A 25694-nucleotide genomic window follows, 5' to 3' on the forward strand; every position below is an offset into this window, starting at 1 on the left:
AACAGTGGACCAGCTCTTCAGCAGAGTCCTGGAGGGTGCATGGGAGTTTGCCCGACCGGTCTACATGTGTTTTGTGGACTTGGAAAAGCATTGACCGTGTCCCTCGGGAATCCTGTGGGGGTGCTCGGGAGTATGGGGTACGGACCCCTGATAAGAGCTGTTAGGTCTCTGTACAACCGTGTCAGAGCTTGGTCGCATTGCGGCAGTAAGTCGAGCCCGTTTCCAGTGAGAGTTGGACTCCGCCAGGGCTGCCCTTTGTCACCGATTCTGTTCATAACTTTTATGGACAGAATTTCTAGGCGCAGCCAGGGTGTTGAAGGGGTCGGTTTGGTGGACTCAGGATTGGGTCACTGCTTTTGCAGATGATGTTGTCCTGTTTGCTTCATCAGGCCGTGATCTTCAGCTCTCTCTGGATCGGTTGCAGCTGAGTGTGAAGCGGCGGGGATGAGAATCAGCACCTCCAAATCCGAGCATGGTCCTCAGCCGAAAAGGGTGGAGTGCCCTCTCAGGGTTGGGGGAGAGATCCTGCCCCAAGTGGAGGAGTTCAAGTATCTCGGGGTCTTGTTCACGAGTGAGGGAAGAATGGGCGTGAGATCGACAGGCGGATCGGTGCGGCATCCGCGTGATGCGGCTCTGCATCGGTCTGTCGTGGTGAAAAGGAGCTGAGCCGTAAGGGAAAGCTCTCAATTTACCAGTCGATCTACGCTCCTACCCTCACCTATGGTCATGAGCTATGGGTAGTGACCGAAAGAGCGAGATCGCGAATACAAGCGGCTGAAATGAGTTTCCTCCGCAGGGTGTCTGGGCTTTCCCTTAAAGATAGGGTGAGAAGCTCAGACATCCGGGAGGGGCTCAGAGTAGAGCCGCTGCTCCTCCGCATCGAGAGGAGTCAGATGAGGTGGCTCGGGCATCTGATCAGGATGCCTCCTGGACCCCTCCCTGGTGAGGTGTTCCGGGCACGTCCAACGGGAGGAGGCCCGGGGAAGACCCAGGACACGCTGGAGGGACTATGTCTCCCGGCTGGCCTGGGAGCATGGGATTCTCCCGGAAGAGCTGGAAGAAGTGGCCGGGGAGAGGGAAGTCTGGGCCTCTCTGCTTAAGCTGCTGCCCCCGCGACCCGACCTCGGATAAGCGGAAGAGGATGGATGGATGGATGGATGGATGTATGGATATATACATACATATATATATACTGTATGTGTGTGTGTATATCTATAATAATAAAAGGCAAAGCCCTCACTGACTCACTCACTGACTGACTCATCACTAATTCTCCAACTTCCCATGTAGGTAGAAAGCTGAAATTTGACAGGCTTATTATTCCTTACAGCTTACTTACAAAAGTTAAGCAGGTTTCATTTCTAAATTCTACCGCATAGCGGTCATAGCGATTAGATAGCGGACGACAAGCGTCCACCATGTTGAACTTTCTTATTTATGGCCCCATCTTCACAAAATTTGGTAGGCGGCTTCCCTCGCTAACGAAACCGATGTACTTACTTATTTCGATGGTATGGCGCCACTGTTGGCGCCATATTGAATTTTCAACGTCACTAATTCTCCAACTTCCCGTGTAGGTAGAAGGCTGAAATTTGGCAGGCTCATTCCTTACAGCTTACTTACAAAAGTTAAGCAGGTTTCATTTCGAAATTCTATGTGTAACAGTCATAACGGTCAACAATGTCCGCCATGTTGAACTTTCTTATTCATGGCCCCATCTTCCACGAAATTTGGTAGGTGGCTTCCCTGCGCTAACGAAACCAATGTGCATTACTTATTTCGGTGGTATGACGCCACTGTTGGCCGCCATATTGAACTTTCCAACATCACTAATTCTCCAACTTCCCGTGTAGGTAGAAGGCTGAAATTTGGTACTTATTTCGGTGTTTTGATGCCACTGTCGGGCCCCATATTGAACTTTTCAACAGTCTTTGTTACTTATGGGCCCATCTTCAAGAAATTTCGTACACGGGTTCCCAACGCTAACTGAATCCTACTTACGTACATATATTCGTCCACAGCCTGCAGCTCGGTCACCGTGTGAGGCGGCTTTGGGTCCCCCATCCCAACGCCTCCCACGTTGTTGGCTGCCTGCCTATATAAGGCCGTCCGTCGCTCCAGTCTCTACATTCCCTTCCTTGCTTCGCCACGGGATTCACGTCTCCTTGCTGATAACTACAGCCTTTTTATTTAATCCACGGTTTCTCCGCTGTTTAATTGTTCATTTATTACGATTATAGTTATTGTGTAGGTATTTTAGACTTACTTTACATTGTTCAGGTACCCATTTCCTTTATCATTCCAACCGTACCCGCATTAACATGTCTATCGAGGTAATCACCATCGATCAAAGAACTGTCACCGAGTGGTTTCCATGCCCGGAGATGGCACCTACTTTTCCATTCTCTTTGTTACATATTGCACGGCCATATCAGGCTCACTCTTGATATCTGGAGGAACATTGTGTCTTTATGTATTGAATGACTGGGACAGGTTCAAGGTGTGGACTGATGACGGTACAGGAGATAATTATACTACACAGGAGCACTAGAAGAGTGAAATGCTTAAGCCCTTCACCTATACATCTGCATGTGAGTTGATGGCTGCCACTGAATTGTTCGGTTGTCGACTTTCAAGTGTACCCAAAATGGCCAAATATTTTACACCTTTGGACAACCGCCAATGCCTGTTCAACATCTTAGATTCACAGGTGATGATTTCAGTAGTGGACACTTTGATGTTTATGAATGTTTAAACTCTCAAAAGCTGGATGTGAAGTTATCGATGAAACTGGTTGTATACTTACAGCGCTTGACAGATGTCGAATGTCTCTTCAACACAAGTCCTACAAATACTGTCGTATTTGAAACAAACCATGAAACTCAAACCGATTATGACAGCAGCAATCCAAGCTGTGAAATTTGAAACAAGATTACTGTTCACATGGCCAACTGTACGTTGCATGCTTAAGATTAAGCTCAGCGCACAGCTTGGTCATATTACGACCGGAGGGCCGAACTCACAATGTGGTATACAAAGAGATCCTTAACAAATAATTATTGGTATATTTTCCCTCAGTTTAGAAAGATTTAAATTTCTTCTTAATAAAACTTTTAAGGCAGTACTTTGCCGCTGCAAAGCGTGGGTATTTTGCTAGTATGATATATTTAACTGACTGATTTTTTATCGTAACAACCAATGATTTATACAGGAAAATAATGACTATTAACAAAGTTGCCCAAACTTTTGCATCCCACTGTATATAACTGATCACCCATTGGCCTCGCTCACTGAGTGCAAGGGAAAAAAATAAAATGTAGTCTATAAGCTATTAAACAGTAAAACATTAACGTTTTAAGAAGTAAGCATACACTGTGCACCAGTGGAGTGGTTTTGGGTAAGCTATATTTTAAACCCGGTATAACATAACAGGTAAGTAGTACTAACAGCAGCTAAAATGTATATGGATCATCTCTTGGTAGTTGATCCCTTTGAAAGGCGCTACGATGGCTGTGGTATAGAAATTACATTTTCTATGTGAACGTCCAAATTTCTGTCTGTGGTAATGTGCCTTACCGGCATTATCAGCAATTAAAAGAAAATCATTTTTGTGTGCTCTGCAGTGTTAAGAGAGAAAGGCTTTGGTTGGGGATAAAAGGTGTAAAGAAAGGAAAGTTGCCTTTTTCTATAATATAGTGTAGAGAGAGGTCTTCACGGACAATATGAGCGCGCCTGCCTCCCGACTTGTGTAGTATTTTTGCAGTGCAGGAAACGCCACTTTTTGCAGACACGTTCACGTGAGCAAAACTCTCCGCCCTCTTTAGAGGTCTTGCTTTCTTTGCGTACTGCGTTCATAGTCAGTTCACGTGAGCCGCTCGGAGTACATGCATTGAAGCTTCTGAGCTGTGCCTGTGCTATCACGTGCAATCTTGCGATGTCCACGGCGTTATTTAATTTTAGCTAAGACCCGGCACTTAAAAGTTTCTCACTACAGCAAGTTTAACTCCGTTACAAAGTGATCCAAAGTCTCGTTTATACATTGTGTCTTCTCATTAAACTTGTATCCCCTTGGGATTAATAAAGTATCTTATCTATCTATCTAAAGTATTCAGCGTTTTTCTTCAGTGCTCCTTGGGGGCTCTTCCTTCTTTTCTAGGTACTGTGGTCACAGTCAGTTCACATGATTACGTGGGAGGCGTGATGAGAGAACTGCTTATAAGATTGCTAGAAAGGCAATTCAAAACCTCTAAAGCTTCATGAAGATATTTTGTAGTCACACTCCGGAGTGGTAATGCACCTTTTTCTGGTGCAGTGACACCACAACAGATATGACCTTCACGAAAAAGCCATCAGAAGAAAACCTCTCCTGTGTCCTCACCATAAAATTCAGGATCAGAAGTTAACAGATAAACATCTAAGCAAGCCCGATGCATTTTGCAGACAAGTCCTGTGGACTGATGAAGTCAAAACAGAACTTGATGGGCACAATGTGCAAAGGTGGGTTTGGAATAAAAAGGGGGCCGAATTTAATGACAAGAGCACGTCTCTGACTGTTAAGCAATGGGAGAAGATGATCATCTTTCGGGCTTGTGTTGCAGCCAGTAGTCTGGGGGTATTATTCAGTTTCTTAAATTGAGTGTGCGAGAGTCACCTTGATATCAGTCTAACAGCCAGAGACAGCAACAATAACATTTATTTATATAGCACATTTTGATACAAACAATGTAGACTCCATCTTCATAGAGAGAAAGGAAAGGCGGACAAAGTGGACAAAAAGGGGGTTTCAGAAGAGTGCCTGTCTCTCCTTGGGGTGCGTTCAGCCCCCCTCTTCAAAATGCCAGCGGCATAGACATGATGAGGTTGGAGCATAGCACAGGCCAGGGTGTTGGCGAGCAAAGTGAGCAGGGGGCAAACACCCTAGTACTTTACATTTTCTTAAATTAAATTAGTCTTCCAAATATGCCCAAGTCTCTCTGGAATGATTCAACAGATTCTTGAATAACTGCCAATCCACCTAACTTAGTATCATCTGAAAAATTAACCAGCTTGTTATTCATATTCCTATCCAAATATTTATATATAATAAAAATAGCAATGGCCCCAGCAATGACCCCTATGGGTCACCACTCTTACAATCAACCAGTTACCAGCCAATTTTGATAAGGTTCCTCTCACCATCACTCTCTGATTCCTGTGCCTGAGCTAATTCTGTACTCACCTACAAACATCACCCTGAACTCCTACTTCTTTAAGTTTGATGCCCACCCTCTCATGTAGCACCTTTTTAAATGCTTACTGAAAGTCAAAATAAATAATCTCATCTGCTCCACTTTGATCGTATCCTTTTGTTGCCTCCTCAAAGAATTCCAACATGTTAGTAAAACACAATCTCCCTCTTTTGAACCCATGCTGACTGTTCAGAATAACTACTGTCCTTGCCAAGTGTTACTCAATTTTATCCTTGATAATTCCTTCCATTGATTTTCCTGTGATGCACATTAAGTTTACTGGCCTATAGTTGTTTGGATCTGCCCTGTCACCTTTTTATATGAGATGATATTTGCCATTTTCCAGTCCTTCGGAATCTCTCCAGTGTGCAGTGACTTCTTAAAAATGTGTCAAGGGTTTATATCTGTACTCGCTAACCTCCTTACGAACTCGAGCGTAAATATTATCTGATGCTGGTGATTTATTTGATAAAGTAAAGTAGCAGCACTGAAACAAGGACGGTGACAGAGGAAGAGCTTGTGCCTTAAGTGAGCTGTGTGGCCAAAATAATACGTCAGACGAGGAAGGAATGTTTTTCTGCTCTCCCTTTGTGTTTTGACAGTCTCCAAGATTTATATATGTATTCACCCACTTATGCACTTGAGGATAAGTATTATCTGGTGCTAGTGATTTGATTGAGTTCAGCCTATTTAATCTGAGCTGCACTTCTTTCTCTTCAATTTCCAAATCTCTCAGTACCTCCTTTGCAGTCCCTGTTACCACTGGGAGGTTATGCACTTGCTCACTTGTGAAAACGTCCGAAAAAAAACAGGATTAATGCATTTGATATTTCACTGTCTATGTATTGCAATTCCCCTTTTATTGTTCCTGATCAGCTTCACCTCCTTGGCTTTTCTTTTATTACTAGAATATTGAAAAACTCGCTTTAGTCCATCTTTTTGCCTTATCTGCAATATTCCTCTGTAACTGCATTTCACCTTCCCTGATATATTTCTTAATGATTGCTCACTTACTCTAAATGCCCTACTGTTAGCATTGGGGTACTTAGTCTTCTATGACTTATTTAGCTATTTTTACATTTGCAGCTTCTTTAATCTTCTTATTTACCCACTGCAGAGTTCTTATTAATTTCTTTAAATCTGTCCTGCATCATATGTCAAATGTTTAACTTCTCCTAGTAATGAATCCTAGTTACTCTTGACCGTTTGCTGCTATGACACCAGTTAATTACTGACTTGCCGGCAACTGCAAAAGCTTTCTCTGCCCTCTGACCAACAAACACAAAGGTTTGAATACAAGTACCTTTACTAAACATTGAACTCTCTTGTGTTGATGGCAAAAAAAAAAAAAACAAACAAATAGACAAAGGGTATGCAACACCCTCAGAGCTCCTTAACAGTAACCACGAAAACAAAGTTTTCAGGAGCAAAAGTTATATTTAACTCACTCTCACACAAAATTAACACATACACACATCCTTTTTCACTTTACAATGCAAGAATGATCTTAGCAGGTCACTTCACAGTGTTGCTCCAATTCAGTGCTCCAATATTCCACCCAGTTACCTCTTAAGGGTTGTCACAAGGACCTTAACAGTTCTGAAGAGCTGTATAAAACTGGAAAACATGAACAAAGCATTTTGAAAGGCTTGACAGTCAGCCAAAAAGTCTACAAAAATGGAGCAAATTCAGTACTGGAGTGGGCATCCAGCAAAGACCACAGTGTGAAAGCAGAGGTGAAGAAAAAAAAACAGAGGGGAAGAGCAAAGGGCCTGCAGAAAAATCTCTGTGCATGTGTCCATGTGAAGGACAATAAACTGCTCAAAAAATGAAAGGAACACTTTGAAAACCAATCAGATCTCAATGGGAAAAAAAAAATCCTGCTGGATATCTCTACTGAAAAGTACTGATATGGTCATGTGTTAGGAACGAAAGGATGGTAGCCACATTGTTTGATGGAAATGAAAATGATCAATCTACAAAGGGCTGAATTCAAAGACACCCCAAAAAACTCAAAGGGAATAAATGATGCAGTAGCCAGGCAAGTCCATTTGGCCGAAATTTCATTGCAGCAACCAGGAGCCACTGCACCAGCATAGGGTCTGACAAAGGGTCCAAGGATTTCAACTGGATACCTAATGGCAGTCAAGATGCTGTTGTCCACCCTATAGAGGTCTGTGTGTATCTCGATGGATATGCCCCTCCAGATATACCATCACTGACCCACCACCAAAGCGGTCATGCTGAACGATGTTACAGGCAGCATAACATTCTCCATGGCTTCTCCAGACCCTTTCATGCCTGTCACGTGCTCAGGGTAAACCTGCTCTCATTTGTGAAAAGCGCAGGGCGCCAGTGCTGGACCTGCCAATCCTGGTATTCTATGACAAGTGCCAACTGAGTTAGATGGTGCCCACTAGAGGACGTCTGGCCCTCATGTCACCCTTATGAAGTCTGTTTCTGATTGTTTGCTCTGAGATATTCACAGCATTGGCCTGTCTGCTGGACGTTATTTTGTAGGCTCTGGCAGTGGTAATCCCGTTCCTCCTTGCCCAAAGGAGCAGATACCGGTGGGTCCTGCTGATGAGTTAAGGAATCCCCTCCATGCCCCGGAGACTGTGCTGGGAGACACAGCAAACCTTCTGGCAATGCCACGTGTTGATGTGCCTGCCAAACCAGGAGAAGTTGGAATACCTGTGCGATCTCTGTAGGGTCCAGGTATCACCTCATGTAACCAGTAGTGACACTGACTGTAACAAAATGCAAAAACTAGTGAAAAAAAAACAGATGAGGAGGGAAAAAATGTCAGTGGCCTCCCTCCACCTGTGAAACCATTCCTGTTTTGGGGGTCGTCTCATTGTTGTCCCTCTAGTGCACCTGTTGTTCATTTAATTAAAACCACAACAGCAGAGACTGGTTAACAACCCCTTCTGCTACTTAACTGACCAGTCCAATAGCACATAATTTTCATTCAGTTGATACTATACCCTCATTAAAAAAATTATTCCTTTAGTTTTTTGAGCAGTAAATAAGAATGATGTTTATGGAAGGACAACACCAAGGGAATCAGTATAATCTAATAAAAGCATCACTGCACATCTCAAACTTGTAAAAGATCATCTCGATGTTCCTAAACAGACAATGTTCTGTAGACAAAAGAGGGAAAAGTTGAACTCTTTTATCAAAACATCTGACACCATGTTTGGAGGTAAGAGACAACTGCACATTTATACTAAAACCTCAAGAGCATCATGGTTTGGCCTACTTTGCATCTTCAGAGTCTGGAGAGCTTGAAACGATCAAAGGGACAGTGAATTCAAAATATTATCAAGAAATCTGACAGCAAAACAGGATAGCAGAAGCTTAGCAAAAGTTGAGTTACGATACAAGACCATGAGCCAAAACACAGAAAGAAATCAAAAATGACAAAGACTTAAACAGAAGGAAATTGGTGTTCTTGAACGGCCAGTAAGAGACACGTGATGCTGTGGCCTGACCTAAAGAGAACTGATCAGAGAAGAGCTCTCTGGAATAAAAAGAACCAAAAACGTTTGGAGAGAAGGTATGGATTAAAATTCAAAGCCGATCAGCAGCTACGTGACGTTTGGTGGGGGACATTACTATTAAAGAAGGGTCAACCAGTTTGTAAGGATAGGAGGGTCATAAAGTGGACTGTGAATGTTAAAGTGATGTGTTCAGGACTGACAAGAAGTCATCAGCTTAGGACAACTGTGGTTGTATGTATATAGAGCATAGTTGAAGATCAGACCACATTGTTAAGATGAATTAAAGCAGATATCCAGGGAATTCCAAAAGGTTCACAACCTTCTTTTGCAGCTGTACATTTGTATAGCAGTCTTTACCAAGGACATGTTTAGGACGTTTGCATGAAAATTGCAAACCTTACACAAACATTGATGAAATCTCAAACTACATTTAAGAACACAATAAAACACAGTATTTCTAAAAAAAAAAAAACGCTAGACCCAACCTTTCAAGCCCATAAACCCAACCCTAAAGCTTGCTCATTTTTTATTTTGGACTTACTTCTTCCAGACTTCTTTGTAGATGGTGGCCAATAATCCTGAGCTCTAACAGATGCAGTTTTCTTAGTCTTCTTTGGTTTAGACTGCAATGATTCAGTCTTCACATTGACAGAAGGCTCTGGAGATGAACAGTGTCTGCTTTGAGAAGAGTCTAACCTGGTTACCAATCCATCTTGACACCCATTATGAAGGTTATCTTCTTTTACACTGTTCAGATTTGTATGGTTGTGTGTCTCAATAATGACAGACTTCTGCTCAGCTTCTTCTTTAATGCTAACTTCCTGCAGTTCACTGATCTCTTCCTTGATGCTCAGACTTTCCTGTTTAAGGTAGATGGACTCCAACTCACAGTCCTCCTTCTTAATATCCATATCTGTGTCCACATCACAGCACTCCTGTTTCACATCCATTGAAATGTTCCTGTAAACATCAGCTTTTTCTTTTTCTGTGTAAAAAGAACAGAAATTAACTTCAATAAAACTTCATCACTTAAATCTGAAGTCACTTGACTGTCATTTCACAACACCCTCTCTGTTAAGGTTTATATAAAGATTGACCGTTCATAGCATGCCGACAGTAACACAATACAGTGGGACCTCGGTCCACGAACGTCTCGGTACACGTACAGCTCGGTTTACGACCCAAAAGTTCGCCAAACTTTTGCCTCGGTTCACGACCACACACTCGGTATACGAACAAACCAGTTTCCCTTTCGGTTTGTACATGTTTAGCCTCTCCCTGTGCATTTCCTGTGCAGCGCGCAAGAGAGAGAGAGAGCAAGAAAGAGAGCGCGACACACAGATAGATACACACACACACACACAGGTAGCACGAGAGAGGCGCGCGCACACACACACACAGAGGCAGCGCCAGAGAGACACACACACACACACACACACAGGCAGCGCGAGAGAGAGCTGAAAGCATTAAGGTAGGAAGGCAGTTAAAGAATGCACTGGTCTTGATTTTGTTTTCAGTTATGTTTCCAGCGATCTGTTCGTAGTGTGCATTGTTGCAATGTTATTTTTCTTGGTGGTTTATTAAATTACAGATTATTTCAAATGTTCATTTTTTTCCCTGTGCTTAAAACTCATTTAAAAAGTGCTTTTAGCCGGCGGTTGGTAGCGATATAGCGCAAACTATTGCAGTGTTAGTTTTCTCTGTTGTTCAAGGTTTTCTCAGTGTTATTCAATGTTTTTACATGTAGTTTACTATTATGCTGTGCATTCTATGGTTTAATTAACTATAATTGTGCTTAAAAACTGAAAAAATATATATATTTACATACAGTTCGTATGGTCTGGAACAGATTCATTTTATTTACATACAATCCTATGGGGGAAGTTGCTTCGGTTCACAACCAAATCGGTTTACGACCAGAGTTTTGGAACGAATTATGGTCGTGAACCGAGGTCCTACTGTACTCTTTATTTCAGATTATCAGAGGAGGGAAGGTCCAACAGGCTGATACAAGAAGAACAATCTACTGTGGGTAATTAACAACCAATTACTAAACTTCATGAATATTCTACTCAAAGAGGATCTTGAAAAGAGGAGAGAGGTCAGGTGGTATGTAGGGATGACCGTTATTTACTGACTCAGTACCAATACTGCGATCTGAAAGCTGCTATTGATACCAAAGTCAAAAGACTCAGTATCGATCTAACACTACCTTGCAAAGCAAAGTTAGATTTGTCAATGCATCTTTAGAACTGGGAAATAAATAATAATAATAAAGGCAGAAACAGGGCCCACATGTTAACTGCACATGGGAAGTAAACTGGCTGAGGTTAAAACTCGCACTACTGGAGCTGTACAGCAGTAACACGGTGGCCAGACAATTCCCCACATCAGTCAATTCCCCACATTCCCAACTCCCCACAATTACAATTCCCCACATCACAATTCCCCACATTGCAATTCCCCACATTGCAATTCCCCACATTGCAATTCCCACATTGCAATTCCCCACTTCCACAACTCCCCACATTGGGATAATATTTATTATAACCATAGACTAATGTACTATATAAGACAGTCCATATAATGATACAAAAGCGTGCCCTCCGTTTCCCCACATCGAGCATTATTTTATTTAAAAACGCTACTTGTTAATAAATATGTAAAAATACATTATCCAAGCATGCATTTTTATATACAATTTGCCTTTTAAAAATTTGAAACAGGTAAGTTGAATTCTATTATTTTTTGAATCTTTCTTAAAACATGCTAAAACGTAACATTTTTGATTTTTATCTTTTTTTAAATTACCAAAATTTGTAATTTGTGCCAGTGGAGGATGTCAGAGGCCTGTTCAATGACTTGATAGCAGAGTTCCCTGATGAAGACAACTACAATGACCTTCTTGCCTACTTTGAATCAACCTACATTACTGGAGTAAGAGGCAGAGATGCAGTGTTTCCCATTAGAATCTGGAATCACTTTGAAGCTGCTGCTACTGGCCTACCAAGAACAACAAACTGCTGTGAAGGATACCACAATTCACTGAGAGCCCTGTTTCACTGCAGTCATCCAGGTGTGTGGGATCTTCTGGAAGGTCTGAAGAAGGACATGGCCATCCACAGCAAGACATTGGCTGATGCAGATGATGGCAGACCACAGCCAAAAAGGAAGAAGTATGAGACCCTAAATAGCAAAGTAATTGAGGCTGTCCAAGGGTATGCCAATCAACAGGATAAGATTAAGTATTTGAGAAAATTGGCCAACATGCAGTTTCCAAAGTAACCTTTGTGTTTAGTAGTTTCTGTGTACTTTAGTCATTCTTGTCAATTATTAATAGTTTTTGTACTGTACATTTAGTTTAATGATTTTTCTTTTATTAGATAAACCTGTACAGTGGAATTATTAGCAAATGGAATAGGACCTTATCTAATTCATTATTTTGTACCAAGCATATTTTGTATTAAACTCATTTGTTCATTTGTGTATATCAGTTACTTGTATTTTGTAATCAGTAATGCATTTCAATAAATTGTCATGAAATAAAACTTTTGGAGATTAATTACTACTATTTGCATTTTAGAATTCCTTCATTATATTATTAATTCAGTGCACTCCATATTATCCCAATGTGGGGAGTTGTGGAAGTGGGGAATTGCAATGTGGGGAATTGCAATGTGGGGAATTGTGATGTGGGGAATTGTAATTGTGGGGAGTTGGGAATGTGGGGAATTGACTAAGGTGGGGAGTTGTCATGGAACCCAGTAACACAGACTTCAAATTGTTAATAACTTCTTTAATACTCATTATCAGGCATTACCAGTTGAACTTTAGCAACAAAAGATATAATTGTGCAGTATGGTGGGATAGGATTAGGGAGAGAGAAAAAAAATCCAATCCCACTCAATGCATGGAAATGTATGATGTTTAAACTGGATTAAGCAGTTTACATAAACCGTATATTGGCTCAAGCAGACCCCCATGACCCAGTAGTTAGGATATAGTGGGTTAGATACTGGATGGATGGATAAACTGTATGGAGGCTTCATCAAGTATTCAGAGCCTGTCACTTTCTGCACACTTGACTGTGTTGCAGGTTTAATTTTAAAACGGATACATTTTACACTTTTGCCCATCAACATACACTCAGTAATCCATAATAACAACATTAAAATATATTTTCAGAAAAGTTTAAAAACTGTATTCTCTCATTTCAACAGTAGAAGTATTTGGACACTTTGCTGTACCGCTTCAGATTTTGTTTAGATGCATCCTATTTGCTTTTATTCTTTTTGAGATGTGTCTAGAACCTCATTGGAGACAACCTGTGACAAACTGACTTGATTTGACATCGTTTAGAAAAGCACACGTGTACCTGTGTATGTAAGGTCCCACGATTCAAACTGCATGCCACAATGAAACCTAATCCAAGATGTCCAAGGAACTCTCTGTAGACCTCTGCAATCAAATTGTGGTCAGGCATAGATAAGGATAAGGGGATAAAAACCATTTCAAAAGCTGAGGGCATTTCCAGGGATACTCTGGCCTCAACAATTGTGAAATGGAAGAAGACTGGCACAACCAGGATTTAACCTACAATGTGCAGTCCAGCCAAACAGAGTAACACTCTAAGATAGGAATTGGTCACGAAAGCGATCAAAAACCTAATGGTTGCTGTAACAGAGCTTCAGAAGTTCGGACAACCGTTTAGAAGAACAAACATCTTGGCAGCACTCCATCAATTAAGCATTTATGGTAGAGTGGCGAGATGGAAGTCAATATTGAGTAAAAGGCATATAAAGGACCACTTGGAATTTGCCGAATGACATTTAAAGGACACTGAGAGCATGAGGAAAAATATCTGGTTGCATGAGACAGAATTTGAACTATTTGGGCAAAACTTCAAACACTGTCTCTGGGGAAAAAGCAGGCACTGCTCATCAACTGCCTACTATCATCCCTTGATTGAGGCATGGTGGTGGCAGCATCATGCTATGGGGTGCTCCTCAGCAGCAGGGATGGAAAAAGTGCTCAGAACGGAGGAAAGAATGAATGCAGTCAAAAACAGAGAGAATCTTGAGCAAAACCTACTCCAGATTACACACAACCTCAGACTGAGAAATGGCTTTCCTTTCAGTATGATAATGACAAAATATATCACCAAGACAATGATACACTGGCTTTGGGGCAAGTTTCTGAGTGTCCAAGACTGGTCCAGCTAAAGACCACACTTAAACCACATAGAACAGCTGTGGAGAGACCTGGAAGATGCTTCCCATACAATCTAACAGCTTGAGAATATCTCAGGTCAGGTCAGGCTGGGGAGCATGCACTGGTACAGCGTGTTGCCACACCCACAACATGACAAAACAGCTTGCGATCCTTGTTGGCAACCCCCTGTTCAGTCCAGTCCTGCAATTGGCCAACTTAACAAAGCAAATGGCGCTGACTCCATTGTTACCTTATTAAAAACAAAATGAGAGAACTCATGCCTAAAAATATGTCACTAATACTAACCAGTTAATAAAACAACTACGCAACAAGTTCCTTGACGTAAGAGATGCTTGTATGTTCGGTAAAGGGGATAAACATTATATCCTATCCTCTAACTACAATACAAGATATACAGTATATATATATATATATATATATATATACAGTATATATATATATTTAAAATTTGGTATACTGTATTAAAATGACCTTTATGGGAAAGAGTGCGGGGTCGGCCATTGTACAGCAAGAGCCCCTGAAGGAATTTTCAGGTTAAGGGCCTTCCTCAAGGGTCCTTCTGGCAGTAAAGAGATTTGAATCGGCATCCTACCAAATACTAGCACATGTAATAGATGTATACTATCAGAATACAGTTGATATGAACCAATCTATTATTAAAATAAACTCAACTACACTCATATGTTTGTAATCTCAACAAAAACAAACCATTAATTAAATCAACTGCTCCGTTAAGAATTCTTAACTCCATCTAAGTTTGGTATTCAATTTTCCATTGGTTAGATCAGTTGTCATGTTATGTATTCTTGGCATGTGTAGACTTTTGTTTTAATAAAAAGTAAATGATCCTACACTACATGTCTCACAGAAATACTCATTTAGTATTTCAATTGTCTGCACTTTTCTGTTAGTCTGTGTTACATGAGCTTCAATTTGTGGTGAACATGGTCTGCTGGATTTTTGTTAGCTTTTTAAATTTTAATTCACAACAAATTTTCTATGCTTCCTTTGAGAATTCATACAGACTTATTAATATTAATTATGTGGAGTTCTGATTGAAGTTTGATTCACCTTGTATTTTTCCTAAAACTTGTAAACCTGAACATAACTCTGATAAGATGGTGGTTCAAGCTTTATTATGACATTTCAAACAAATTCTTAGGAACAGAAATAACCAGTGATATTGGCCTGTGTTACGATTTGAACATCCCCAGTCCTGAACTAAGCTGGTATGGGGTAGCGCAGCCCTAATAAAAATATGGTGTGGGGGCTCTACATTTAATAAGGTAAAACATAATCACAGTACTATTAAACAGTGAGAGGACAAGACGTCATTATATGAACATCTGAGCTCAAACTATGGTGTGCTCTTCATCCTCTGGACTGTCGGGCAATTGAAAGGACTTTGCAGGCAGGCATTTTGTCAAATCAGTAGATGTAAATAGAGAAGAGTGAGTCTTCAATTTAGGAAGTACATATTAGCTACAAATTAACAAGAGTTCTGAAAGTACATTTAAAGATGAAAAGATTTATAAAAAATGAGGGATAGCAGTAGGATTACGGCATACGAGGAACAGTTTTTAATAAGACAAACATCTAATCTTTATTTTGGGAAGGCCGTGTCAATCACAGGTTTCCAACTTTTACTAAATTTATAAAACATGAAGAGAATTGAGCTGGTCAGTACAGTAGAAAGAACACTACAAGTGTAAAAAACAAATAGAACAGTGGCAGGTATCAGGGGGAGCTAAAAAATCTCAACTCACTGATTAAAAAACATTAAAGAAGTTTTACAAATCACACAGGTAGAGACCCTTTTGAAAAATTTAAGGCTTGTACTTCTCTAAACCAATACACTGCTACAATGGCTGCTCACCTACTACTAATTGGGGGTTTACTGTCAATGTAGCGGCTTCTGATGTCTACTGTGAGTAATCAAACATTTGAAAGGACTTCACAGTAATAAAAACTATTATTTCTGAAAATTTCCTCCTCAAATTCAAAGACAACTAAATATATATAATCCCAGTGAAGATATGTAGTAAAATACTCCGTGAACCAGCATCATTGTGCACTTTTATTAATTCATAGAATCTTTACCTGCCCTCTTTATTGAATTCTTTTCTAATATAATCTACTTCTGTCCACAGCTTTAACATCAATTTTGACCTCACAGTTTGAAGACTCAAGGAGTGTCGTGTATAATGGGCACCACATGTGTGATTAGAGAGCTTAGAAATAAAACTGTCTACAAAAAATGCTTAATAATAATAATGGTGGATAGCAACTAAATAGTGCAAGTCTTAAGGAATGTTTGCAGATCTTACTTCAAAGTCTCTGAAACAGAACTTTATTGATGTTTCCAACAACACAAATCCAGTATTAAGTTTATCAGATCCATCATACGGAAGCAAACACACAAAACCATAAGAAAAAAAAACATTTTAAAATACTAATAAACTCTGAGAAAAAAAATTGTTATTAAAGCTATAATATTGTATGTATTAATGTACTAATATTCAATAAGCCATTGTTTAAACTGTAACTTGCAACATTTTTTACAAAACTGCTGACTTTTAGTCTGTTCTAAAAAGAAGACTGTTAATCTGTTGGGAAACGTCTGCGTGTTTTGTCTGATCAGCAGCAAACAGGTACTTCCCATTTCTGCTTTACTTATTTTGAACAAAATGCTGTAACCCTTGGGCATAGTACTGAATCCCAAAACTATTGTATAATCTTCTCATGCTAAGCTTGACTCTGAAATTCTGTTATAAAAGGGGAAATCACCACACAACCCGCAAGATTGGGCTGTTTGCTGGTTGCTGACAGGAGCTGCAAGAGTCTCGCTGCTCACCAAATAATTAATAAAAAAGCGGTTATATTTTTCTTTTGATTAGTGTCGGTCTGCTGTTTCCCTCGAACCTTTGACCGCAACTCCTATGAAATAACTTCTCCCAGTATTGAGACCTTGAGTGCCTCACTCATCCTTAGTGCTCCATTGTCTGGAAATCTGTGCTTCTCATTAACCAATGCACCATGGGTAACCTGCAAGGGGAGAGGCCAGACGAAGAACAACCAATTACTGACCCTCATGAAGATTTTAATTACATCAAGCAGATCCTTGCTGAGATGAGGGATGCCAGGCCACCAGTCTGTGGTGCTCACTTAAGAGTTCCTATTGGCAGAAAAAGGTGACCCACACACCCTGGCTGAGCTCAGTGTGATACAACTACATGTAGTGAGCAGCCGCCATATGAGTTTTACCATCCACCTCATCTCTATTATCTAGTACAAAGCTCACAGAAATTGATGTCATTGAGATATGGAAAGAAAACCAGAGCTGCTGTGCAGGGTAGGAACAAACTGTGGGCCATCTTAGGGTAAAACTGCATGCACATCCACCACCATAGTAAGTCAGGTTAGGTTTGCCAGCCCACTAAACCTAGGAATATTTAGAAATAAGGATGAAAAATAATAAATAAATAGGGGACACATGGAAAATGGATACAGACCATAAAATTCATTTTGTTGGAACTGTAAGGCAGTAACACCAACGACAAATCTCTACTACCCTCCCAATATTCATCAACATGCATTACTGGTTTTGGATTTTAGCACCAAAACATAGACTTTTTCACATATGACACAGGCTATGAGAGAAACAAAACAACATCCATAGAATTGTTCATCCATGCAGTGCATGTAAATATACGCCGACTACATTGAATTAAGCAGGTTTCAGAATTCTAAGCCGTGTATATAAATGCACACATACTGATTATGGACGCCCGTCTTCAACAGATATGAACATTACATTTAGACTTCTCCAGGCGGGTTACCCGAGGAATACCGGCACGACAGCGCTACACTTTCTCTTCTTCTATACATTTGTTTTCGTTCTTGGTTTCACATGTACTTCGACTTTTCTCCACGGTCGTGGACTCCAGTTTGTGTCAATTCGTGTTTGTCTTTTTCTAATCATAATTGTAAAGCCCGACTAACTCCTCGCTGCTTTCTGAAATGCCGACCAATCACGAACACCGCGGAATGATAAAGGAGAAAGAAAAAAAAAAATTAAAGCGCTGTGTGTGTTAGTGAAATTGACGCGATAGACACAGACGGACTGCTTACCTCTACTTACTTCACCCTGTGTGCGATGTGATACTTTTTAAAGCCGACCTACTCAGCCGCCCGTTTCGGTTTGCTGCATACAAGCGAGAAGCGTGCGCCGACTTCCGTATCTGCCGCTTTCGGTGACGTCACGGGTCAAAATACTTTAAATACGTCATCAGAGCGACGAAAGCTGTAGCGTCCCACATAGATTTAGAATTACTAGACACCTCATGACCAGCCGCATTGTACGTCAACGTCGCCGCCATATTGCGAGTGGCACTGCTGTCCAAGTGGCGTGAAGTAATGGATAAAGATGCCTCACACATGTGCTGCTTGAGATTGTACAAACCGCTGTACGCTCCAAACCAGATCCGGGGGGATTACATTTCATAGGTAAGGCTGAACAATTGTTTTGGTTATATTTGGCCATTAGAAAATCCCGTTTTATAATCTTAGCACTCAACGTCACTTTACAATAAAATTAAGCAAGATTGGTAAAATTAAAACAAGAGAATGATAAATAAAGCAATAATTAGCAAACAAACAAAAATAACTGACAGTAACCGTGCAAAATTCACAACTGGTATGCCAGTTTGAAAAGATAAGTTTTCAGGGCAGTTTTAAAATGTGTTATTGAATCGAGCTGACGTATATGAAAGGGAAGAGCTCCAGCTCCAGAGCTATAGCGCATTTTTAGTGAAAACAGCCGTGTCAGATGGGGTTGTATGGATTGATTCTGAACGCGACTGAGAGAATGAAAAGTGAATTAAAAAAAAAAAAGCTAACCTTTACAAGGATCATAAATTGCACCGGCTGTTACAGACTGAAATCAAATGTATGCTTTTATTCTAAAACAGTAAGACTAAGAGCAGTTTACTTCTCAAAACGGAGGGGCGCAAAATCGAACTCGTGACCTGTTGATTCCCAAGCGGGGGGGGGCTGAGTCTATTGAACCACAGAGGCAGTTACAATAAACTGGTCTCAATGTTGCATGTTAAAGGCGGCTTTTGTTTCTGCAGTTATATTTTTGAATAAAAGCGCAATTGTGTTATTCTTGTGAAAATGTTTCTTTGCCATTTGGACTTCAGGCTTCATACATTATATAGTTTATGCCTACATTTTGTCATCTACTACTAGAATATAAAAAACGTTTCTGTTTTAACAATGTGTTGACACAGATTACTGTAGAAACTGAACAGACATGAAATGCGTGTGTTCCAAATAACAATCTATTATTTCCACTCTAAAACTCCACTTCACTCCCAGATACTCAATCAAGCTGAAGTTCGTGCACGTTCTAAATTGGTGGGGGGATGGAATAGCCGGCTGCTCCAAGCTTCTCTTTATCAGCACATTTAGAAGACAAAGGACGCTGGCGGAGAGGTGTGAAGGGATTTAAGAAGCAGTTTAAGGTGGGACGGAATTACGAGTTTTTTCGTAGGCTCTGGTAATTCTAGCGTTAAAGCGTGATATCATATTAAAAGAGGTGAATGTTAAAACGGCTTGCCATAGTTTACTGTGGGCTAGTGATGGGCCGCTCGATACTGAGGTTTCGACACTGTGTCGAGCTTCCGGCTTCGAGGCTTGTTTCGAATACGCCCGTCAAGTGATTTTGAGGCGCGCTAGCATAATGACGTCATTGATATCTGCGCAGTCAGCAGTCGATTTGGTTACTCATTCTGGAAAAGTGTTTTGGCTCAAAATGTAAAAGCAGTTGTCTCTGCTACAGCGATAAGGTTCGCTAACGCGAGTTCAAATCCTAGTTGGGGCTCGCATCTGTTGAAATAAGGATTTTATATAAAACAGTTAAGTAGTACTTGTCTGTAAGTTAAATATATTTTGGAGACATTATGAACGATTTACATGGGGCACCTTTTTCCTTGGTGTGGAATCGTGTCCACCAAGAATCTGTAACAAATCGATGAGCATATTTTGCGTAAGGTAGCACGTATTATAACAATCCAGAATCTATTCTACCCCATGTCAATCATATCACAGAGGCTAAGAAATACTTCACTAAAGCCGACGTGGTCATTACAACAGTATATGCGCAAGACACTCCTCGTTAAACGTTTTTACTATTCAGTGATTCCCAGATCTGTTGCTGATTTGTATTATTGATTTACAAAAAGCAATGCGAGTAAAAGCGTGTGCTGCATAACTAATCACAACTGTCTTTCAGCGCCATCAACAATGTCTTCTGCAATTTTAGGAAAGCCTCGGGATTTCTGCGTTAATGAGACAAAAAAGTTGTAAAGAAACTTTGTGAGTTCATCCAGAGGTGAACGTAAAGATCACTCAAGTACTGACAAGAAGGAGCAGCTGGATAAGCACATCTGGAGCCAAACTTTCAAAAAAGCATCTGACTGTCAGCAACATCCTTTCCTTCTGCATGCATCTTATCAAAGGCTGCGCTTTGGGGTAAATTAGTAATCTTCCGAACTGCAGCACAACAGAGTAAAGAATTGACGTAAATAGAATTATTGAAAGACTAAGTGTTTGTCGTTTCTGTATTCCAAACCATCTTCCAGTTCCACAATCACCCGCAGTCACTGTCACATTTAACGCTCCGTGCTCCTTAACCTGTCTTGTTACCCAAAGCATCACCACTCAGTTTCATTCCAGGCTTTAACGTCCTTCCTTTTCATAGACATAAAATAAAACACATTTCCTCTACATGTCCAATAATAATAGTAAACTTGCTGGAAAGAAAAAAAGCACAAGATGGGAATATTCATGACAACAGCCTGGGCATCAGGATGAGAATGTGCCTTGTCACCCATTACGTGAGCTCGTCTGCCACTCCTCAGTTGCACTGGCACACGTTACACTCGGGGGCAAATACAATGGAGAATACCGACAATGTACACCTTCAGAAGTGGAATAAATTGACTGTATAAGTAGAACATTTCAGATAAACGATGAATTTTGTTAATCAAACAATGCAACATAACTATTATATGTGTTGTTACTTTTTATTTATTCTCACCAAACGTTACATATCTACTGTACATGGGAAATTAACATGGGTAATATGTTTATAATCATTCTCACTAAAATACACTGTCAAAATATATTAATGAGCAAATTGAGACAGATTGGCCTTTAGGAAATATTAAAAAGCGTGTGCGCTGTCATTAAGGACAGAATGCATTGTTAACGTGACGCACTCTCTACTGACGCGATGTCACGAAAAAAAAGAAACGGCGCAGTCCATGCAAACTCAAATCCTCCTTGATGTTTGACCTTACGATTAATTGTCAATATCAAATCAATAAAGTCATTTTAAGAAGATGACAAGTCTATTATAGTCAGTTCAATTAACGTTCCTTTTAAAAAGTTTGCTTATACAGAATATAAAGCAGAATCTCAATGATACGGGACTCGCGAGTAGTAACGAATAATATGTGACAATGAGAAATTATAATTCCTAATAAGGGAACATGTAAAAACTATGACTTCCTAAAACGGACACTGTAAATGTATGCATTTCAATAAATAATTTAGGAGACTTGTGCGTGCATTTCAATATCAATTTAAGAACTGCGTAGGCCACCTGTTGTACTATAAACGGTAGCTCAAGCAGCACTTAACAGTAAATAGTCTAACAGGACAATGACTGACTGAAACCCTTGTGCTTTTACTGAGAGACAGTGACAACACCACTGAGCCACCTAATCGGGATAATTAACGAGCTCCCCATAACTGAACTACTATCTCTGTTCTTACTGCTGCTGTTTTATAAATATGTTGTTTGATATATGCACGTTAAATTGGTTTAATTGGCACGAGAGTATCATTGTTGTATTCTCCCAATGAAGACGAAAAAATTACATTTATAGATGTATACTATATGATATACGGTTTTGAACAAAATTAAGTGTTCCATAAAAAGGTTGAACGATTTACCTAATCTTTTTATATATATAAAGTTGATATATGACAATATATCTTTGACACTATGTATCAGACAAAAGAAATCACAGCAATCCACAAGAACAATAATTAATTCTCATTAACTACCTGAATTGTAGTTTAATTATATTAACTGAAGTGTGTTATGTCAATACGAATTACAAAATATAACTAGAGAGTTAAGTGTCAGAGAGACTTTCAAAATATAGAGGTCAATGCCTGTCAGTGTGTTGAGGCTTCACAAAGTTTCAGTAACCAGTGTGCATGTCTGCTCGAGGCTTCGGAGCCCCGTCATGATTTCAGTACTACACATGTCTTCTGGAAGCTTCGACTCATTATTTATTCATCGAGGTCCCGTTTGAAGTACATATGGCATCGAGTTCAAAAACGCGACAGAATTCCCATTGAAATGAATGTTTGTAGATGATCAATACATGTTAAATGATTGTGCCCGATAATACTTTGTGGCAAAAAATAAAATTATGAATTATACATCATACAAATGCCGACTTCCATCCATCCATCCATCCTCTTCCGCTTATCTGAGGTCGGGTCGCGGGGGTAGCAGCTTAAGCAGAGAAGCCCAGACTTCCCTCTCCCCGCCACTTCTTCCAGCTCTTCCGGGAGAATCCCAAGGTGTTCCCAGGCCAGCCAGGAGACATAGTCCCTCCAGCGTGTCCTGGGTCTTCCCGGGGCCTCCTCCTGGTTTGGCGTGCCCAGAACACCTCACCAGGGAGGCGTCCAGGAGGCATCCTGATCAGATGCCCGAGCCACCTCATCTGACTCCTCTCGATGCGGAGGAGCAGCGGCTCTACTCTGAGCCCCTCCCGGATGACTGAGCTTCTCACCCTATCTTTAAGGGAAAGCCCAGACACCCTGCGGAGGAAACTCATTTCAGCCGCTTGTATTCGCGATCTCGTTCTTTCGGTCACTACCCATAGCTCATGACCATAGGTGAGGGTAGGAACGTAGATCGACTGGTAAATTGAGAGCTTTGCCTTACGGCTCAGCTCTTTTTTCACCACGACAGACCGATGCAGAGCCCGCATCACTGCGGATGCCGCACCGATCCGCCTGTCATCTCACGCTCCATTCTTCCCTCACTCGTGAACAAGACCCGAGATACTTGAACTCCTCCACTTGGGGCAGGATCTCTCCCCAACCCTGAGAGGGCACTCCACCCTTTTCCGGCTGAGGACCATGGTCTCGGATTTGGAGGTGCTGATTCTCATCCCAGCCGCTTCACACTCAGCTGCGAACCGCTCCAGAGAGAGCTGAAGATCACGGCCTGATGAAGCAAACAGGACAACATCATCTGCAAAAGCAGTGACCCAATCCTGAGTCCACCAAACCGGACCCCTTCAACACCCTGGCTGCGCCTAGAAATTCTGTCCATAAAAGTTATGAACAGAATCGGTGACAAAGGGCAGCCCTGGCGGAGTCCAACTCTCACTGGAAACGGGCTCGACTTACTGCCGGCAATGCGGACCAAGCTCTGACACCGGTTGTACAGGACCGAACAGCTCTTATCAGGGGTCCGTACCCCATACTCCCGGAGCACCCCACAGGATTCCCGAGGGACACGGTCGAATGCCTTTTCCAAGTCCACAAAACACATGTAGACTGGTGGGCAAACTCCCATGCACCCTCCAGGACTCTGCTAAGGGTGCAGAGCTGGTCCACTGTTCCGCGACCAGGACGAAAACCACACTGTTCCTCCTGAATCCGAGGTTCACTATCCGGCGGACCCTCCTCTCCAGAACCCCGAATAGACTTTTCCAGGGAGGCTGAGGAGTGTGATCCCTCTATAGTTGGAACACACCCTCCGGTCCCCTTTTAAAGAGGGGACCACCACCCCGGTCTGCCAATCCAGAGGCACTGTCCCGATGTCCATGCGATGTTGCAGAGGCGTGTCAACCAAGACAGTCCTACAACATCCAGAGCCTTAAGGAACTCCGGCGTATCTCATCCACCCCCGGGGCCCTGCCACCAAGGAGTTTTTTGACCACCTCGGTGACTTCAGTCCCAGAGATGGGAGAGCCCACCTCAGAGTCCCCAGGCTCTGCTTCCTCATTGGAAGGCATGTTAGTGGGATTGAGGAGGTCTTGAAGTACTCCCCCACCACCCACAACGTCCGAGTCGAGGTCAGCAGCGCACCATCCCCACCATATACGGTGTTGACACTGCACTGCTTCCCCCTCCTGAGACGCTGGACGGTGGACCAGAATCTCCTCGAAGCCGTCCGAAAGTCGCTCTCCATGGCCTCTCAAACTCCTCCCATGCCCGAGTTTTGCCTCAGCAACAACGAAGCCGCTTCGCTTGGCCTGCCGGTACCTATCAGCTGCCTCCAGAGACCCACAGGACAAAAAAGTCCTATAGGACTCCTTCTTCAGCTTGATGGCATCCCTCACCGCCGGTGTCCACCAACGGGTTGGGGATTGCCGCCATGACAGGCACCGACCACCTTGCGGCCACAGCTCCGGTCAGCCGCCTCAACAATAGAGGCACGGAACATGGCCCATTCGGACTCAATGTCCCCACCTCCCTCGGGGCGTGGTTGAAGTTCTGCCGAAGGTGGGAGTTGAAGCTACTTCTGACAGGGGACTCTGCCAGCCGTTCCCAGCAGACCCTCACAACACGTTTGGGCCTACCAGGTCTGACCGGCATCTTCCCCCACCATCGAAGCCAACTCACCACCAGGTGGTGATCAGTTGACAGCTCCGCCCCTCTCTTCACCCGAGTGTCCAAGACATATGGCGCAAGTCCGGCGACCACACCACAAAGTCGATCATCGACCTGAGGCCTAGGGTGTCCTGGTGCCAAGTGCACATATGAACACCCTTATGCTTGAACATGGTGTTCATTATGGACAATCCGTGACGAGCACAGAAGTCCAATAACAAAACACCGCTCGTGTTCAGATCGGGGGGGGGCATTCCTCCCAATCACGCCCTTCCAGGTCTCACTGTCATTGCCCACGTGAGCATTGAAGTCTCCCAGAAAACGAGGGAATCCCAGAAGGTATGCCCTCTAGCACCCCCTCCAGAGACTCCAAAAAGGGTGGATACTCCAAACTGCTGTTCGGCGCATACGCACAAACAACAGTCAGGACCCTTCCCCACCTGAAGGCGAAGGGGGGCCACCCTCTCGCCCACGGGTAAACCCCAATGCACAGGCTCCAAGTCGGGAGGCAATAAGTATGCCCACACCTGCTCGGTGCCTCTCACCGGGGCAACTCCAGAGTGGTAGAGAGTCCAGCCCCTCTCAAGGAGATTGGTTGCAGAGTCCAATCTATATCCGGAACCTCTCAACCTCACACACTAGCTCAGGCTCCTTCCCCTTCAGAGAGGTCACATTCCACGTCCCAAGAGCCAGCCTCTGTAGCCGAGGATCAGACCGCCAAGGTCCCCGCTTCGGCCACCACCCAACTCACACTGCACCCAACCTCCTTGGCCCCTCCCATAGGTGGTGAGCCCATGGGAAGGAGGACCCATGTTACCTCTTCGGGCTGTGCCCGGCCAAGCCTGATGGGTGCAGGCCCGGCCACCAGGCACTCGCCATCGAGCCCCACCCCCAGGCCTGGCTCCAGAGGGGGGCCCCGGTGACCCGCGTCCGGGCAAGGGAAAATGCCAACTTGTAGAATGCATAATGCTGCGAAGAAGAGCTTTAGTAATACGGGTGACGACACATCTCTCACTAT

At 42.4% G+C, this 25694-nt stretch overlaps 1 protein-coding gene across 3 annotated transcripts in view; it reads right to left on the minus strand.

The window, feature by feature from the left end:
- Window positions 1-25694, minus strand: part of LOC120533443 (zinc finger protein 239-like) — a 48702-nt gene that overhangs the window by 13878 nt on the left and 9130 nt on the right. Inside the window, exons 1-2 of one of the 3 annotated variants that reach the window (XM_039760343.1) lie at window positions 18108-18212; window positions 9276-9719 (exon numbers count right to left, since the gene is read on the minus strand). In XM_039760343.1, coding sequence (XP_039616277.1) covers window positions 9276-9684 — 409 coding nt within the window. In that variant the 5' untranslated portion in view covers window positions 9685-9719; window positions 18108-18212. Of the gene's footprint in view, window positions 1-9275; window positions 9720-18097; window positions 18213-25694 lie in introns of those variants that run through there. The other 2 variants (XM_039760342.1, XM_039760344.1) reach the window with 2 other exon arrangements.

Source organism: Polypterus senegalus, chromosome 8, assembly GCF_016835505.1.
Source record: "Polypterus senegalus isolate Bchr_013 chromosome 8, ASM1683550v1, whole genome shotgun sequence".
NCBI classification, from domain to species: Eukaryota; Metazoa; Chordata; class Cladistia; order Polypteriformes; family Polypteridae; genus Polypterus; species Polypterus senegalus.